This window comes from Entelurus aequoreus, linkage group LG25 (genome assembly GCF_033978785.1).
Source record: "Entelurus aequoreus isolate RoL-2023_Sb linkage group LG25, RoL_Eaeq_v1.1, whole genome shotgun sequence".
Classification (NCBI taxonomy): Eukaryota; Metazoa; Chordata; class Actinopteri; order Syngnathiformes; family Syngnathidae; genus Entelurus; species Entelurus aequoreus.
The window spans coordinates 16234226-16255021 of NC_084755.1; the positions used below are offsets into that span (position 1 = coordinate 16234226).

The following is a 20796-nucleotide window of genomic DNA, read 5'->3' on the forward strand; positions in this document are numbered from 1 at the left end:
TCATTACATTTTAATGAGAATCTACACATCGGTTTTAAATCTTTTTTTAAACTGTTATTGCTTATAAAAAATACATTGCGGATTTACATGTTTTTAAAGCATATTCTGCAACATATTTGCTCTAAAATAAGCATTTTCAAGCATAAACATGGCTAAATGAACTAAAAATATGAATATTACAGTATTATTGGCCACTAGATGGGAGCAAACCAATCAGAGAGCGCTGTTTAATATCGTGGCCACTGATTGGCTCAGTCTCAGGATTAAAATAGTGTAAAGATGATTTAAGGGTGTTATTTCATGTCTAGAGTACTCTCATAAAGTTAGTCAATAAGTTGTTTATGTTCTGGCTTTGAAAATATTAGATTTATAATTAATGATTCCTAATATACATATATTTATATATATATGTATATATATATGTATATATATATATATATATATATATATATATATATATATATATATATATATATATATATATATATATATATATATATATATATATATATATATTTACAGCTAAGTAAATATATATATATATATATATATACATATATATATATATATATATATATATATATATATATATATATATATATATATATATATATATATATATATATATATATATATATATATATATGTATATATATATATATATATATACAGAGAGAGAAAGAGAGCGAGAGAGAGCGGTGGAGCGGTTTCTCTGCTCTTCAGCAGAATGCAGCTGAGATAGGCTTCAGCACCCCCCGCGACCCCAAAAGAGAACAAGTGGTAGAAAAAAAAAAAAAAAAAATATATATATATATATATATATATATATATATATATATATATATATACACACAGTATATATGTATATATATTTATATATACACTACCGTTCAAAAGTTTGGGGTCACATTGAAATGTCCTTATTTTTGAAGGAAAAGCACTGTACTTTTCAATTAAGATAACTTTAAACTAGTCTTAACTTTAAAGAAATACACTCTATACATTGCTAATGTGGTAAATGACTATTCTAGCTGCAAATGTCTGGTTTTTGGTGCAATATCTACATAGGTGTATAGAGGCCCATTTCCAGCAACTATCACTCCAGTGTTCTAATGGTACAATGTGTTTGCTCATTGACTCAGAAGGCTAATTGATGATTAGAAAACCCTTGTGCAATCATGTTCACACATCTGAAAACAGTTTAGCTCGTAACAGAAGCTACAAAACTGACCTTCCTTTGAGCAGATTGAGTTTCTGGAGCATCACATTTGTGGGGTCAATTAAATGCTCAAAACGGCCAGAAAAAGAGAACTTTCATCTGAAACTCGACAGTCTATTCTTGTTCTTAGAAATGAAGGCTATTCCACAAAATTGTTTGGGTGACCCCAAACTTTTGAACGGTAGTGTATACACATTTAGCTGTACATTATGTTCAGAAACACTAATACAAAAACTCACAATAATGTCTTGATTAAGTGCTAAAAATGTTATGACAGACCACCCAAAAAAGCAGAATGAAATTTCCAGATTTTACTGAATTAGACACCCAGATTGTACATAAAAATAAAGAATGTGGGATTTACAATGTTAACTATAAACGATAAATCACTGAATATTTACAACATATGAACGCCGCTCCTCTACTCAAACCACCTCCTCAAACGACATCTTTTACAATCAAGCAAAACACAACACAAATGCAACAAACACAGCGAAATTTGAACACAAAGGATAAGAAACATCTACAATCTGATATAAAGTTCTGCAGAACTTTGTTGTAAAAATCTGCTTCCTCGTCTGTCCCTGACACCCTGTGTTTCAGGCTGGCTGCTCTATAAACAAATGTAGATTCCCGTGATAACTCGTAAATTACTCAAATGCGCAGATTCCAAACATTTAAATACTTTCTAGAGTTCAAGACTTACAGTCATTTGAAAACCGCACTGCACATCATAATGGGGGCTACAGTTTTGATGTTGAAGGTCTAAAAAAATCATAAGGAAACATCCGGCGGGCCGGATTGAAAATCTTAATGGGCTGTATTAATTTCGTTTTTTTTCATAGAGGACCTAATCATCTTGAAAAAAAACACCTCAAAAAACAGTTTTACTGACGTATAAATACATGACTAGATAACAGAATTTGTGTTCACAGTAAATTGTGTTAGCAGTAATATATTTTTTTACATGAAGTAACTCCTGCTTGTAACTCCTTCAGGCACACTGTTTGGTTTTGTTATCTCAAGAAACTGAACTGCCGTCTGACTGGGTGTCTATTGAACGGCGCCATTAATGAATAATTTATCATCTCACAGTGAACCGGTCATGATGTGTTTGCTGCTAAACGGATATTACAGTGCAGGAGTACTTTTTGTGGTTTGTGTTTTGCATCCAAATAGCTTTCTCGTGACCTCTCTAAAATGCTTGTATAGCCCAGCATGATCGCTTTAGAAGCAATATATAAAACATATATTGGATCCAAGTTCAGAGTCAGTTGAACTTTTAGTAATAACAGAAAGTGAATGTTTTCGGTTATGCATTGCTAACCTTCTATTTCAAATTTCTAATCTTACAAGTTTCACATTTTTGTTGCTCATCTAGTTATTGTCATACTTTTTTTTAGGGAAACAGAGAGGTTAACTATAGCAATCAATTATTTTGTAAACAACCTACATGACTGAATAACTGTATTAAATTCATTAAAAATATCATATAAAGTTGGTAATTTTCTGCAAAACTCCCCGTCTTTTATTCAGTAACTCGTGTCACTATGTTAATATGGCCTAAGGGATGTGTTCAGAATCTTAAGCTACAGTATGTAATAATAACTATGGTTTTCAGTCCCTCTAGGAATTTGCAACGTCACGATCAATTCATGCGAATTTAACCAATCAAACCAAAAAAAACGAACCAAAGGAAATGGGATCACCGTATTTTACGGACAATAGAGCGCACCGGTGTATAAGCCGCACCCACTAAGTGATAGAAGAAAGAATATTTTTACATGTATTAGCACCGGACTATAAGCCGCATATATATATGATGTGAAATGAGCCAATTATACAGAAATATTTTGCAAATGTTTATGTGCAATTGTTTCCAAACGGTGCCTGTAACATGGCAGTAAAAGGGCTGATCAAACAAAACAGAAGTCATGGTCATGGACCCACTTGCTGTGGAAGCTGGCTTTCCAATCAGCTAAACAGACTCAATAGCTCCATGGTGACGTTTTGGTGAATTTACTAAGGAATTTGTGAAACTGAAACTATTAAAAAATAATGGCATTGTAAAGTAATAATACTAACACACACACTCGTAAACGTGTTAGCATAAGAGCTCATGCTTACGACGCTCGCTTAATTACATTACGATAGCACATACAAATATGCATTAAAACACTCCTACAGACATCACAAATGGGACGGTTTAGTAAGTATGAATTGCTTTAGTTAAATTGTAAAACTTACAAACGTTACTTGGAGTGATAAATGAAGAATCCATACCAGTAGGAATGCTGTGGATGGTTTTACTTCTGCTTCAAGGCATCAAATGGGAACTGCACTTTTTTTGGAACTTTGTTCACAGTCCTTATTGAGAGGCAAGAACACACGTCTTTTTTTAAGGATTCTAAAGATGATAAAAATGCTTGCAAAAAAACGGAAAAAACAGGAAGTACATTTTCAACCGGCAACACCTGCAGTAAGCGAACTCATCCAAAAGATGGCCCCATAGCACAAACAATAACACACCATTTCAGTGTCTTTGCTTGGGTTTAGTGAAAGCTATTAAACACAAAACATTATGGCCGTTAGCAAAGAATAATCCATAAAAAAGCCGCACCGTTTTATAAACTTAAGAGTTCAAAATATAGGAAAAGAGTTGTGGCTTATAGACCACAATTTACAGTATAATGATGGTTAATGTTGTTAAATTTACAGTACATGTATTTTTTATTTACACACACATTTTATTAGACCCGCCTCCACCGCTTGCAACTGAATAATATTTGAATAAAGAGTTGTCTCATTAAAAATGTTCACAATCGCCTCAAATTGTATTATTATTAAATATATTTTTTACATACACTGTAAAAAAAAAATCTGTAGCACTTGCAGTAAAAAAAACTGGTGCATTCGTTGCCAGAATTTTACCGTAAAATGTACGGTGTGTTTTTACTGTAGAATCTATTGTCATTGTTATAGTGTACAATATAATGGATAATATAGGTCAAGTAGATATTTAAGTATTTATTTAAATTCTATTTCATTTTCTGGAATGTATTCTAACATATTTGTTATTATTAGATAATATTAAAGTTAAAAAGATATGCAAATGCATGCAGCACATGTATTTTTCCTGTCCATAAGGAAAACAATTATACATTTAGTAAATAAAGATAAAGTACTTTATTGATGCATATTATTTCCAGGTTTTCTCATAAAATTATGTGGTTTAGTCAGTAAGTCAGTATACTTTCTGCTCTGCTAATGACTAAAAGGTACTATACAGTTTCAAAAAGTACTGGAGTTTCTTCAAGATGCAACATATTTAAAAAGTTTTGACATGTTAAATGGGATTGTACACTGTCGCGTAACTGTTCACAAACACATACACCACCTTGGCAGAGGTACCTTGGAGCCGGCATGCCAATAGCTTTTGTGATGTTTCCCGACAGTCAAGTGACTTTGTGTGTTGTCTCCCAGCTACGACATGGTCCACTACGGTCATTCCAACCAGCTGCGCCAGGCCAAGGCCATGGGTGATTACCTCATTGTGGGCGTGCACACTGACAGTAAGGCTCAGTCAACACCATCTATGTGAATGTTTCTTTGTCTATATCGTGGCTTCACAACATTGTTCGTTTTTATTGGTTACAGTCGTCCCTGTATACACCTCGTTGTGGATTTTTTTAGGATCACTTTTTTTTAGCATATTCTACAAAATTGTTGCTCTAAATTAGGCATTTTTAAGCATAGACATCACTAAATGAACTAAAAATATCAATACCACAGTAATATTGGCCACTAAATGAGACCAAACAAATAAGAGCGTGCTGTTCAGGATCGTGGCCGCTGATTGGCTCAGCCTCAGCCAGCATTACTATATTGGATTAGGAGTGTATAGGGGATTAAAGTGTGTTATTTCATGTCATGTATTTAGCTATGAAAATGGTCATGTCCGGGACCAATTAACAGCAATCAACAAGTGATTACTGTATATATTTTTAATGATACTAAATGTAAAGGCCCTTGGTGTTCAAATATGAAAAAGTACATTGCACCACACAGGAGCAACATAAAAAAAAGTTGTATTAGTGATCAAGTCAAACTACTAATGAGTTCATTGTAAACAACAGTACAGCAAGTGTACCTAAAGTTGCTGGATGATGACCGTTTGTGAGACTTTTATTGCAGCTACTCCCAGATAGCAAAAAGTCATTGAATCAACATTGAGATTTGGTCAGGCATCAATGTTGAGATAAATACTGATGTCTGACATTAAAAAGAACGTTGACGGTGCTCGCTATGATCAACATTGAAATAACGTTAAATTCCCAACAGTTATATGATTAACTAAATCCCTCCATAAAATAGACAAACCACTCTGATCAATTTCTATATTACTTAAAAGAAAATTGGTTTTGTTTAATAAAATGCTTCCCAAACATTTAATAAAGTCAAATACAAATAAGGCAACAAGAGTTGCCTTATTTATACACTACTCTTTTCTAAAGTAAATCTGTACAGCAGATATGGGCATCTACATCAACAATATGATTTGCCTGAGTGGCTGGAAAAAACTAAACAAAACAAAAAAAAAAGATTTTTGATATTTTTAAAATCGACATTACAAATAAGAATCACAATGAATCGGAAACTCGATTTTTCTTGACACTCCTGCTATTTATTGTATAGTTCAACAAGGAGCATGCCAAAATAGTCTACTTGTCAGTGACTGTAACGATCGGGAAGCGTATTTTGCAGCGTGACTCCAAGGATGCAGAGAACGGCAGACGGAATGCAAGTATATGATATTTAATATCAACCTAGGTCAGTGCAGCTAGAAAGTGCATAGGGGCAAGTATAGTGCAGCTAGAAAGTGCACAATTAACCAAGCTAACATAACTGAGAACAGCGAACAACCTTGGACAAGGTACAATGATATATCGGAGCCTGATCGGCAACCAGGAACAGGGGACAGGTGTGGGAGCCAGCGTTCAGTGGCAGACAGGGGAAGTCCAAACACAATTTAAGAGCACTGGACAGGAACTCAAACACCACACTCAGGGGAAAATTAACAAAAGTCCACAGACTCCACACTGTCACTGATGACATGACAGTGACATCACAGTCACTAACAGCCTATGTGATGGTATCTGAATTTCACACAAAATACCTTTTTTTTTTCACTTTCACAGATTGAAGTCAATCCTTCTTCTTTTTATTCAAGCCTAATGTCGGATTTAAAACTCAAGTCCCATCAAGGGCATTTCAACATCAAAAATTCATCATATTTACAACATTGATTCACCAACAGTATTTTAATAATTGAAATGGTACTTGTAATTAAGCATTGAATCAACATAGATTTTTTAACCTCAACCAAAAGTAACAATCTGACCAAAATCCAACATTGAATCAAATTTGTTTTGCTATCTGAGCTGCCGTTTTGAGGAGTTAAAAGTACACCAGGAGGTCGCTTACAGCCACAGCTGAAAACACCAATGCTGTTATTTGGTTTTGTAGACCACATACCTGGCAACAATGTAACCGTGGCAGTTTTTTTAATTTTTAATTTAACGTCTATTTAATCAGGAAAAAAATCCCATTGAGATTAAAAAACTATTTTTCAAGGGAGTCCTGACCAAGAGGCATCAAAGTTACACAAACAATTACATTCACATTACACATTAAAATGACAGGATGGACATCACGTAAAACCGTTACAGTTACTGAGGCTGTTTCAAATGCTCTAAATTTAGATTTGAAAGCATTTAAGGCAGAAGTTCTTAACCTTGTTGGAGGTACCGAACCCCACCAGTTTCATATGCGCATTCACCGAACCCTTCTTTAGTGAAAAAAAAAATAAAAATGTTTTTTTCAAATTCAAGACAAAGTTATATGTTTTTGGTAACACTTTAGGATGGGGAACATATTCTAAGTAACAAAGACTTAATTGAGCTTATTTTGGACACTAGGGGAACATATTCTAAGTAACAAAGACTTCATTTAGATTTATTTGGTTAGGGTTAGGGTTATAATAAGGCCATGCCGAATAAGGCATTAATAAGTACTTAATAATGACTAGTTAAGAGCCAATATGTTACTAATTTGCATGTTAATAAGCAACTAGTTAATGGTGAATATGTTCCCCATACTAAAGTGTTACCATGTTTTTTTACTGGCGCACAAAATGAACCGTGCATGGACATCACCTTGTTCAAAGAACAAAACCAACACAGTGCATAAACTCACAACAAATTGCACACCTGCAAATCAGTGTGACTTCTGCTGTTGCCGTATCCGTAATACATCGATAGGAAGAGGTTTTTATTTACAAGATGAGTCGGGTGTGTCTTGACCTCCGCCAAACCCTTGAGCCCGACTCACCGAACCCCTAGGGTTCGATCGAACCCAGGTTAAGAACCACTGATTTAAGGATAAAATGTCACTCAGCTTCCAGTCTCTTTGTAGCATGTTCCAAGCACAAGGAGCTACATAGACAAAAGCTTTATTCCTCAGCTCAGTACTAGAAAAAGGGACAGAGAGCAACAGCTGATTGTTGGATCTCAGAGCATAAGAGCCTGTATATCTGTGTGTAATCAATGTACAGATTTAAGAGGGTAATAGTCCCACAAGAGCTTTGTAAATAAAAGTGTACCGATGACACTGTCTCCTAGTGGACAGAGAAGGCCATCCCAGTCGAGAGTACAAGTCACAGTGGTGTGTCATGGCTCTACAGTTTGTCATGAACCTCAAAGAAGCATGGTAAACAGAGTCAACCATCTGAAGACAGGAACGTTTAGCATTCATATAAAAAAAGATCACCATAATCTAGCACAGATAAAAATGTGGCAGAAACAAGGCGCTTTTTTGCACCAAAAGAAAAACATCTCTGATTCTGGAAGAAAAACTTCCATTTTTAGTTGTAGTTTCTTCACCAGTGTTTCTATAATAGGTTTAAAAATGAGGGTGTCATCAATTCAAACACCAAGGTATTTTCATTCATACACCACTTCCATGATATTTCCTTCAAGAGTGGACACTACCGGGGGAGTTTGAGGCACCTTCCCACAATTGGAAAACAGCAAAAGTTTTGTCTTGTCAGCATTGAGAACCAGTTTGAAGTAAATGACAGAATTCTGCACTGCAAAAAGGCTTTCTGCAGGGAATTCACAGCCTCTTCAAGAGATGATCCAAAGCGATAAATAATTGTACCGTCAGCATAAAAATGCATATTAGCATCAGAGAAATGTGGTTTGAGATCATTGATGTACAAGATAAATAAGAGGGGCCCCAAGCATATCCCTGAGGCACTGCCTTATGGACAGTGACAAGTTCCGAACAAACTCCCTAGTATTTAATACACTGGGTCCTGTTTTCTAATTAATTTAAAAAAAAAAAAAGCAACTGTATGTTCTGACAGTCCAATGAGAAACAGCCTGTTTTAAAATAGCATGGTCTACGGTTTCTAAAGCTTTAGAGAGATGAATAAAAAATCGGGAACCGCTGCTGCTCACTGCTCCCCTCACCTCCCAGGGGGTGAACAAGAGGATGGGTCAAATGCAGAGGACACATTTCACCACACCTAGTGTGCGTATGACAATCATTGGTACTTTAACTTTAACTGTTAGGCAAAACCAACTTTTTTTACCTATTGGTACCAGCTTTTGTGTATTTGGGATCTGCATAAGTCCCGAAAAGATAAAACCATGGAGGCATTGCAAAGATATCTATAAAACAATCTTGCCGTCATACTTCTGGAAAACGAAACTATTTGGCCCATTGGTGAAGTTTTTGCCATTTGTGACGGCAGCGGATTATCCATATATGGTAGAGATATACCCAAAACGCTTTGCATGCGTCCGCCATTGTAGTCCGATATTGTAGTCAATAAGCTCCTTCTTTTTCTCCATGCTCTTGTTGTGGCTCATACATGCAAATGCATCCTCCGCCGTTGCTATTTGTATTACAAAGCAATGTATTGTAAACTTTTTCTGTCAGTAGACTCGCTATGGAAGAACTAATGAGTACAGGGCACTGGTGGAGGACTTTGTCACATGGTGTGGAAAGAACCACCTCCAGCTTAATGTGACGGAGACCAAGGAGCTGGTTGTGGACCTGGGAAGGAGGAGGAGTACTCCGGCGACCCCTGTTTCCATCAGGGGGGTCGATGTGGGCATGGTTGAGGATTATAAATACCTCGGAGTACACATGGACAACAAGCTGAATGGGTCAAAACACGCTGAGGCACTCTACAAGAAGGGACAGAGCCACCTCTACTACCTCAGGAGGCTAGGATCCTTCAACGTCTGCACAAAGATGATGAAGATGTTCTACCAGTCGGTGGTGGCGGGCGCCTTCTTGTACGCCGTGGCCTGCTGGGGCAACGGGCTGAGAGCGAGGGACGCAAACAGGCTGGACAAGCTGGTAAAGAAGGCCAGTAACGTGGTGGGAGTGGAGCTAGACTCTCTGGCGGTGGTGTCAGAGAGGAGAAGTCTAGCAAAACTCCTAGCCAATTATGGACAACACCTCCCACCCACTACACTCGGACCTGGCAGAGAGAATGAGCACGTTCAGTGGAAGGCTCAGGCTCCCAAAATGCAACACGGAACGACACAGGAGGTCCTTCATACCGACAGCCATCAGAATGTATAATGCATATGTTCCTTGACTGCACTTAAATGTAGAATATATGTAGAATATATTTATATTATTCATATATTATATATATAATATATTATATATTATATTATTTATTATTATCATTGTCTATTGTGAGCAAACTGTGGTGCTGAATTTCCCCAGGGATCATTTATTCTATTCTATTCTATTCTAAAAACTAGAAGACGCTGTTGAAGTGGAGCCATGCAAATAAGACCGCCTCCAAAACGGCGCATCCAGAAGAGACGGTCTGAAAGCAGTTTGAAGATGGCCTGTAAAACATTATCTATACAAATGTGGCAAGTTATGCATGTTATGTAGACTACAAGGAAGTGTTTTAAATGTAGAAAACAAATCACATTATGACGCCTTCAACTAAATGGAGGCATTCATTGGAGCATGTATGGTATGTATTTGATTAAGTATGTATGTATGGTATGTATTTGATTAAGTAATTTAGTTATTTTGATCAATTTGCACAAGGCAGCAAAGACTGAAGAAGGAGCATTTTGGGACCAGATAATTCTGTTAGCATTACAAAATAGGATGTTTGTTGGTCAGCAAGTTCACTTAAACTTGTGTTGAAAAAAAAAAATCCTACCCAGTTTCCATAACATTTTATAACAGGTTGGGGCATGGACCAAGGAAGGCAGGACATTTTTTGCAAGTTTGAAATTGACTAAAGATGCACGCTCAAAAATGTTACCGTACAACTTCTCAGAAATAGAAAGAAATCTTCATCGCAAAAAGTCACATTTCTTAGTTAGCAAGCTAGTTTTACGCAAAAAGTAAATTTCCACTAACGTAGAGTGGCCGGTGGAAGAAGGTTTTGATAAAAATTGTATTTATTATTATTATTTGCTGTCATAGTCATTGGGGCCATCCCACACAGGGCAGTGACTCAATGGATCCAACACAAGCTCGCAGTGTAGGCACATTGATGTCAGCGAAAGGACTGGAGTACAGTTGGTGTATTTGGGATTGTTATATTTTCTGTGTTTGATTCCTCCAGGTGAGATCACAAAGCACAAGGGCGCCCCTGTTTTCACTCAGGAAGAGCGCTACAAGATGGTGCGGTCCATCAAATGGGTGGACGAGGTGGTGGAGGAAGCGCCGTACGTCACCACTCTGGAGACGATGGACAAGTACAACTGCGACTTCTGCGTGCACGGAGGTATGCGTCCGCCGTGGCCTTGTTTCGTTCCGCGTCTCAAAGGCAAAAGTTCTTATTTCTGCTCATGTTTTGTTTTCAGACGACTTAACACTGACAGTCGACGGCAGGGACACGTACGAGGAAGTTAAAAAGTCAGGACGCTACAGGTCAGGCCCCTTTTTCGATTATGTTTATTCACTGGAACATCTAAATTGGAAAATGCCAGGGAGATGTCGGTTTTGACAGTGGTTAACTTATCTTTTACATTTGCATAACAGTAAAAAATGAAAAATATTTAAGTGAGAGAAAATTTAAGCAAACATTGGTCATAAAATGTGGTCTGATCATCATAATACAGTGGAACCTAGATTTACAAACGCCTCTATTTGCGACCTTATCGGTTTACAAACCTTTACATCACGCCAAATGTGCCTCTGTGGGCGAACTATGTCTCGGCGTACGAACGCTTCATTCATTCATTCATTTCGCATGTCGCTTGAAGCTTTCGGTGGCTGCCATTTTGATGACATCACTTCCTGTACACAGCGCTTCTGATGTGTTTATTTACACAATTGTCATACCTTGAGCTGTATCAGCCTGTTTTAGAGATCACTTTATGTGATCAGAAACGTTTAAAAGTGTCCAAACTCTCACAGTCTCGCTGTAAACCATTTGTGAGACAACTGCTAGGAGTTTTGTTTCCCAGCAAGTAGGGCTGGGCGATATGGCCTTTTATTAATATCTCAATATTTTTGGGCCATGTCACGATACACGTTATATATCTCGATATTTTGCCTTAGCCTTGAATGAACACTTGATTCATATAATCACAGCAGTATGATGATTCTATGTGTCTACATTAAAACATTCTTGTTCATACTGCATTAATATATGCTCATTTTAAACTTTTATGCAGAGAGGGAAATCCCAACTAAGTCAATTTACCAAAACTGTATTTATTAAACAGTTATTAAGCAGTGGCACAAACATTCATGTCATTTCCAAAACAGAAAGTGCAAGATTATCAGAGACATTTTAAAACAAGCTATTAGTGCACTTTTGTGCATGATGTCACTAAGATGACATATCAAAACAACACTAAATTAAAGTACACTTTTTGTACAGAACGCCACTACAATAGTTAAAAACAAATAAAGTGCACTTTTGTGCATGATGTCACACAAGATATTTCCATAACTGTCAAATAAAAATGAGATGCATAATAGGAAATCCAATAGTGTATGTCCTTCGTTCTGTGGTAGGTTCCTGCGGACGTTATCTCCCTCTGTTGTTGATTTTTTTTCCATACGGTGTTAATCTGGAAATTGTTGCTTCGGCATTTTGTTGGTGTGGCACCGAACGGAGATGTTGACATGCGGAGTTTCAAGCACTCTTCATTCTCTAGCGGGTGACTTTTCCAATGATGCTACAAATTAGCAGTGCTGCTACTTTTTGTAGCAACGCTTTTGCCGCATAATTGTTCAACATATTCCCGCTTGAAGCCAAACCACCGCCAGACGATGCACCCCGTGCTGTTTTTTGGGGAATTAATTATTCCTCCATTTGTTACCAGATTCGCACCTTCTCTCTCTCGTATTACCACTCGCAACGCACTGTTAGCATCACAGCTAATGTTACCCATGTAGCTACCTCTGTGCTCGGGGAGGGCGTATGACGTTGCACGCGTGACGTATGTAAGAAGGTGCGCTTGTTTATGTCTCTGTGAGAAGGAGAGACAAGAAAGAGTGAGAAACGCATGTAGTGTAATGCCCGCAGCTAAAAGCAACTGCGTGAGAACATATACTCGAATATCACGATATAGTCATTTTCTATATCGCACAGAGACAAACCCGCAATATATCAAGTATATCGATATATCGCCCAGCCCTAGCAGCAAGTCTTTAATTGTTACAAGACCGAAAAAATATGCCACAGCGGACTTTTATTACAGCAAAAGAGAAGGCACTACTCGGACACAAATCAATGAAGGATCGCCTCACACTGCTAGATTGGGCTAATACTAACGGTGACTACGTGAAGCCACTTCTTGTTTGTCACTCCCAGAGTGTTCAACAATGCCAAAAATATTCGCAGACAGAAGGTAAAATTATTTTCCTTTTTTTTTGGTTTTTTTTGTTTGAGCAACAAATTTGTTAACGTTTTGGAGCGCACCAACGAGACTTTTGTGTGTGTGCGTGATGACATTTAAGTTTGCTGTATTCTTGTTGTGTTTTCTGGATCAAATGTAGATTGCTGAGATAGGCTCCAGCACCCCCCGCGACTCCGAAAGGGACAAGCGATAGAAAATGGATGGATGGATGTTGAGCCATTACCACCTTGTTTTGTTGGTATGCTACATGCTGTATATATATGTATACATATACAGTACAGGCCAAACGTTTGGACACACTTTCTCATTTCAATGTGTTTTCTTTATTTTCATGACTATTTGCATTGTAGATTGTCACTGAAGGCATCAAAACTATGACACCTGTGAAGTGAAAACCATTTCAGGTGACTACCTCTTGAAGCTCATCGAGAGAATGCCAAGAGTGTGCAAAGCAGTAATCAGAGCAAAGGGTGGCTATTTTGAAGAAACTAGAATATAAAACATTTTTTCAGTTATTTCCACTTTTTTTGTTAAGTACATAACTCCACATGTGTTCATTTATAGTTTTGATGCCTTCAGTGGCAATCTACAATGTAAATAGTCATGACAATGTAGAAAACGCATTGAAGGAGAAGGTATGTCCAAACTTTTGGCCTGTACTGTATATAGAGAGAGATATTGGGGCGGTATAGCTCGGTTGGTAGAGCGGCCGTGCCAGCAACTTGAGGGTTGCAGGTTCGATCCCCGCTCCCGCCATCCTAGTCACTGCCGTTGTGTCCTTGGGCAAGACACTTTACCCACCTGCTCCCAGTGACACCCACACTGGTTTAAATGTAACTTAGATATTGGGTTTCACTATGTAAAGCGCTTTGAGTCGCTTGAGAAAAAGCGCTATATAAATATAATTCACTTCACTTCATATATAGATATACTGTAGATATACATATAGATATATACCATACAGTAGTATGTATACATTATAGTGTCTTCAAAGTGTGCAGTTTTTTACTAAAATAGGGACTTTTGTTGAGGCTAGAACCAAGTTTTCATGTTTCATGTAAGATTTTAGAACAGTTTTTTAACCAAGTCAATTATTTTTTAAATATAAATAACATTTTAGAGAAACAAAGATTTGAAAGTTACAGACTGTGTTGATTCAGCAGACCAGCACATTTTATTGAATAGACTTAGACAAGTCGGCCTCTCTGGTACTGTTTTTAACAGGTTTCACTCTTATCTCAGAGGCTGATGTTTTTATATAAGTATGACTACATGTTCCTCAGGAACCTATAGAAGTAGGTGTATGGTTCCCCTAGGCTCAATTTTAGATTAATTATTTTCACTCTTTACATGCTGCCTCTTAAGGATGTCATTAGGTGTCTCCTGATGACACAGGACCAATAGACACCCTTTTTAATTGCATTTTGGACATCAAGTCATGGATGGCAGTGACTTTCCTACAGCTCAACCGGGACAAAACAGAGGTTTTAGTTACAGGTCCTGAAAGCCACTGAGAGCCAAAATTACAGGTATTTAAATCGACACAATCCATAAAAAAATCTGGCCGTTAATTTTGACTGAGCTGACTTTTTTCCACCCACATATCAAAACTTTTACAGAAATCTTTTTTTAATCATCTTAAGACTGAAAGGGACAAGCGGTAGGAAATGGATGGATGGATGGAAGAGCATACAGTAACTAGAGTCAGCCTGTTTCGCTCTCTGCAAGCTTTATTTCCTGTTGCTTAAACTATTGTAATGCTCTCTGGTCTTCCCAATATTGTAAATCTACAATTATTACAAAACTTAGCTGCACCCACCCTGACGAGGACCAGAGGGCGGGACCACATTACACACGTTTTAAAGTTGCTGCATTGGCTCCCTGTCCGCTTCAGAGTAAATCTTAAAGTTCTATTAGACGTTTTTAAATCTCTATCTGTCTGACCTGCTTTTACCATATCAACCCTGGTGGATCCTAAGGTCCTCTGGCACCAAACTTTTAGCTTTACCAAATACCAGAACAAAGACACATGCACTGTAAAAATTACGACAAGCAATCATTAGCAACAGTAAAATACCGTAAAATCAAAAATAGTTTATCACAGTAGTAAATGCAGTGGATTCCTGCAAAGCAAGAAACAGTAGATAACCTAAATTACTATGGTTATATTACGTAGAAAACACATGACTTTACTGTGAAAATAATGACAAATTGTACAATGCATTTACAAATACCGTAATGTCACACCTTAACAAATACTTGTATTTACGGTATTATTATTTTGTCTTCATTTTTCAGGTTATACACTACCGTTCAAAAGTTTGGGGTCACATTGAAATGTCCTTATTTTTGAAGGAAAAGCACTGTACTTTTCAATAAAGATAACTTTAAACTAGTCTTAACTTTAAAGAAATACACTCTATACATTGCTAATGTGGTAAATGACTATTCTAGCGGCAAATGTCTGGTTTTTGGTGCAATATCTACATAGGTGTATAGAACCCCTTTTCCAGCAACTATCACTCCAGTGTTCTAATGGTACAATGTGTTTGCTCATTGGCTCAGAAGGCTAGTTGATGATTAGAAAACCCTTGTGCAATCATGTTCACACATCTGAAAACAGTTTAGCTCGTTACAGAAGCTACAAAACTGACCTTTCTTTTGAGCAGATTGAGTTTCTGGAGCATCACATTTGTGGGGTCAATTAAACACTCAAAATGGCCAGAAAAATAGAACTTTCATCTGAAACTCGACAGTCTATTCTTGTTCTTAGAAATGAAGGCTATTCCACAAAATAGTTTGGGTGACCCCAAACTTTTGAACGGTAGTGTACATTGAAATTTACAGCATACCCTAACTGTTTTAGGGGTTTGTGTTAAAGCATTGGCCCAGTTAACTTTTGGCTAACATGTTTTCTTGTATTTTTGTGCCTCATTGCACTCTGAATCGAAATTAACCACAATGTGTGTTTAAGTCTGTTGGAACTTGTTACAAGTAGCTATTTAACAGAAACGTAGCATTTAAGGCTCATTTTTAACAGCTCACTTGAAGGAACATGTTGGGCCATGATGTGAGTTGTCCAGTGAAAGGCTGTCCAAATACTTTCAAGTTAAAATCCTCATGTACCGCTCACATGTCTCGGAAACACAGGGATTTTGCAGATACTAGTATTGGTGAAAGCGCAGCACGGTTAAGCAGTGGTTAACGCTCATCCCTCACAGTGAGAAGGTCCTGAGTTCGGTTCCCGGCCTAGGGGTCTTTCTGTGTGGAGTTTGCATGTTCTCCTCGTGATTGCATGGGTTCCCTCCGGGTACTCTGGCTTCTTCTCACCTCCAAAGCCATGCACCTGGGGATGAGCTGATTGGCAACACTAAAATTGGCCCTAATTGGTTTTAAGGTGAATTCCTGGCCACCACAGCTGCCAGTATTTTACCATGAATTATATAGGTTTTTAAGTAAACAGATTAACAATATATCAGTTTTGTCATAGTAATTTACCATAAGCAAAGAAAGTTATCAACTGTAAAATGTATTAATTCAACATCAACATACCGTAATGGGGACGGCGTGGCGCAGTTGGGAGAGTGGCCGTGCCGGCAACTTGAGGGTTCCTGTTTCAATCCCCAGCTTCTACCATCCCAGTCACGTCCGTTGTGTCCTTAAACAGGACACTTCACCCTTGCTCCTGATGAGTCGTGGTTAGGGCCTTGCATGGCAGCTCCTGCCATCAGTGTGTGAATGTGTGTGTGAATGGGTGAATGTGGAAATAGTGTCCAAAGCGCTTTGAGTACCTTAAAGGTAGAGAAGCGCTATACAAGTATAACCCCATCATGACCATATTTTTTACAGTGCATTCCTGGCAACCACAGATGCCGGTATTTTATCGTAAATTGTGAAGAGTTTTTTATACAGTGCACGGTGCATTTAGCCACTATAACTCCCACCTGTGCAACAGCCTGCTGAAGACCCCCAAGACTGCAGAGACTGTTGATAATTTTGAAAAAAGCTTAAAGGCACACTTTTTTAATCAGGCTTTTTAACTGATCATCATTTCCTATTTTATATATTGTTATTTTCACTTCTAATATTCCCACTATTTTATTGTTTTATTCATTTAATAATTTATCATTTATATTTTATTTTTACATATATTTTAAAATATGTTTTGTACTATTTTTTTTTAGATTTTGTTAATTTTTATTTATTTTCCAGCATGGACGCCACAAAGGTGGTGTTTTTCCTCAATCCTCATGTGCTGTGTGTGTGTGCGTGAGTGTACGTGTTTTGTGCCTGTGCACGAAAAGTGCTGTATAAATAACCTTTGTTTGATTAATTGATCTAAATCACAAGAATAAACTAACCAAGTCTTCATACAATTATAGGATTTCATATTTTTATTCAGCATAACATGTAAACGTTCACAAGATGGGGAGCAATTAGCAAGTTAACCGTTGGGTATGATAACTTTTTGACCCTTTTTTGGCAGCAATAACTTTCAAACAAACGTTTCCTGTAGTTGCAGATCAGACGTGCACAACAATCAGGATACATTTTGGACCAAAACTAATGCGGTTCAACAAGATACCTGGAACGTCTGTTGCTCCCTCCACCATGTTTCACATTTGGGATAAGTTTTTTTTTAATGGTGGTGTGCTGTGTTGTGAGATAATAAAGAACCCAAAAGCCTCATCTAAAGTCTTACAGAAATCACTGACACATCTTTGTTGACAACTCTACAATATGTGCTTATTGTTACAATTAATTAGAATGGGGTTTATGGGAGGACACCACCCATTGCTGTACGTTTGAAGTTTGTTAAAGAGCACACATCCCTAATAGCAAAATATTCTGTGGACAGATGAAACCAAAGTTTAATTCTTTGGAAGGAAAATGTCACAGCACACCAACATCAAAACCTTATCCCAAATGTGAAGCATGGTGGATGCAGCATCATAGTGTGGGGATGCTTTGCTGCCTCAGGGCCCAGGCAACTTGCTATCATCAATGGAAAAATTAGCTCACAATCTCAGCGAAATATTTGCCTGAAGAACCTGCAGTTACAACTAGAGATGTGTTGATTGATCGGCCACCGATCGGTATCATGAAAAAGGTCCATGTGGTCCCCATTGTCGGTCATAAACGCAGATTCCCTCTGGTGGACACTGTATTTATTTCTAGTCCCCCGGCTGACAAGTGGCTAGTAGCTAATTATTTATCTCCATAAGCAGTGTGGCAGCCCTCCTCCAAGTAACTAATAATTACCTCCATTACAACAAATTAACTGCGTTTCTTAGTATCTTAAGTATCATTATCAAGTATCACTTTAAAGGTCTACTGAAACCCACTACTACCGACCACGCAGTCTGATAGTTTATATATCAATGATGAAATCTTAACATTGCAACACATGCCAATACGGCCGGGTTAGATTAGTAAAGTGCAATTTTAAATTTCCCGCAAAATATCCTGCTGAAAACGTCTCGGTATGATGACGTTTGCGCGTGACGTCACGGATTGTAGCGGACATTTTGGGACACCATTGTGGCCAGCTATTAAGTCGTCTGTTTTCATCGCAAAATTCCACATTATTCTGGACATCTGTGTTGGTGAATCTTTTGCAATTTGTTTAATGAACAATGGAGATAGCAAAGAAGAAAGCTGTAGGTGGGAAGCGGTGTATTAGCGGCCGGCTGCAGCAACACAAACACGTAGCGGCTACGTCGTAGCCGTTGTTTCATGGTTTACATTCCCGAACGATGACAGTCAAGCTTTACCATTGGCCTGGGACAACAGAGACTCTTACCAGGAGGACTTTGAGTTGGATATGCGGTACCGTGAGTACGCAGCTGCGGCTTCCAAATATTTGATCGCTTGCCCGTACGTGCGTTCCGCTATGTGCATGTCACGTACGTAACTTTGGGGAAATATATGTGCCGTATGAACTTTGCGGAGGTGAACGGTACTTTGGGCTGTGGGATTGAGTGTGTTGTGCGGGTGTTTGATTTGTATTGGCGGGTTATATGGACGGGAGGGGGGAGGTGTTTGTTATGCGGGATTGATTTGTGGCATATTAAATATAAGCCTGGTTGTGTTTATTTACTGTTTTAGTCATTCCCAGCTAAATATCAGGTCCCACCCGCCTCTCACAGCATCTTCTCTATCTGAATCGCTTCCACTGCCCTCTAGTCCTTCACTCTCACTTTTCCTCATCTTTCATCCTCGCTCAAATTAATGGGGATCGTCGCTTTCTCGGTCCGAATCGCTCTCGCTGCTTGTGGCCATGATTGTAAACAATGTGCAGATGTGAGGAGCTCTACAACCTGTGACGTCACGCTACTTGCGGTACAGGCAAGGCTTTTTTATCAGCAACCAAAAGTTGCGAACTTTATCGTCGATGTTCTCTACTAAATCCTTTCAGCAAAAATATGGCAATATCGCGAAATGATCAAGTATGACACATAGAATGGATCTGCTATCCCCGTTTAAATAGGAAAATCTCATTTCAGTAGGCCTTTAAATAGCACCAAGAAATAAGTGCTTAGTAAAGTTTAAGAAGTGCAAATGTGCAGTGTTGCTGCAGAAAGTAAGCAGTCGTTACCAGGAAATTAACAAGTAGATTAGTAAGAGTTAGAGAGAAGACAATATAACAACAGTTGGTGTGTCAGCATTGTTGCAGTCAGTACACAACATTTTAAGAGGGCAGATCAATCCATAAATACAGATGGTGGTAGCGATACCAAGGGTAATATCAATATATGATTGATATTAAAGGGATTCTGAATGAATTTTATTTATACAGCACTTTTTCAAACAATTGTCTCAAAACGCTTTACATTGAGAAACCCATACATTGCAGCTTGGTGGTGGCATGCTGCATCTACAGTATACCAGTGTGGGTGGCACTAGGACCAAGGTGGGTCTTGCCCAAGGACACAATGGCAGTGTGTAAGACTGCGAAAGCTGGAATCAAACCAGGAACCCTCTGGAAGGCCGCTTTACCAGCTGAGCCACTCCACCCCTATAGTGACCCTACTGTATATACTACAGGATGATATTTTAATTTTAATTTCTCAAAATCTTTTTAGGTTTGGTTTTGGTAATGTTGACAAACTCAGGGAATAATGTCCTTAACACTGAAGGACTTTGAGGGCAAAAACCAAAGGATTTAAATGAATAGTTTTTGCTTTTGTTTAGTTATTGTGTACTTTTGACTTTGTTTTGCTCAATCAGTTGTATTTAATAAAAGAGAATAAGGGACTAGTAGTGTTGATATTGATAAACTGTCAATAGCACTCACCGTAAATAACTTAAAAAATGTATAGTGTGAATGTGAGTGTGAATGTTGTCTGTCTATCTTTGTTGGCCTTGCGATGAGGCGTTGACTTGTCCAGGGTGTACCCCACCTTCCGCCCGAGTGCAGCTGGGGTAGGCCCCAGCACCCACCGCAACCCTGAGAGGGACAAGCGGTAGAAAATGGATGGATGGATAGTTGATACATGTGATGGGTATTGGTATCAGCCAATCTCACTAATGGATGATCGCTATCGCAATCGGTAGCATAAAACCCTGATCGTACAGTGTTTCCCATAAACTGCCAAGATACCTGTGGCGGTGGGGTCGTGGCTATGGGCGTGGTCACCGTGACACCAT

The 20796-nt window shown here is 38.1% G+C and overlaps 1 protein-coding gene across 3 annotated transcripts in view; it reads left to right on the plus strand.

The window, feature by feature from the left end:
• Window positions 1–20796, plus strand: part of LOC133642662 (ethanolamine-phosphate cytidylyltransferase-like) — a 74915-nt gene that overhangs the window by 47030 nt on the left and 7089 nt on the right. For 2 of the 3 annotated variants that reach the window (XM_062037002.1, XM_062037001.1), the window contains exons 2-4: window positions 4703–4791; window positions 10896–11057; window positions 11137–11203. In XM_062037002.1, the coding sequence (XP_061892986.1) occupies window positions 4710–4791; window positions 10896–11057; window positions 11137–11203 (311 nt within the window). In that variant the 5' untranslated portion in view covers window positions 4703–4709. The remainder of the gene's footprint in view (window positions 1–4702; window positions 4792–10895; window positions 11058–11136; window positions 11204–20796) is intronic. The other variant, XM_062037003.1, reaches the window with a different exon arrangement.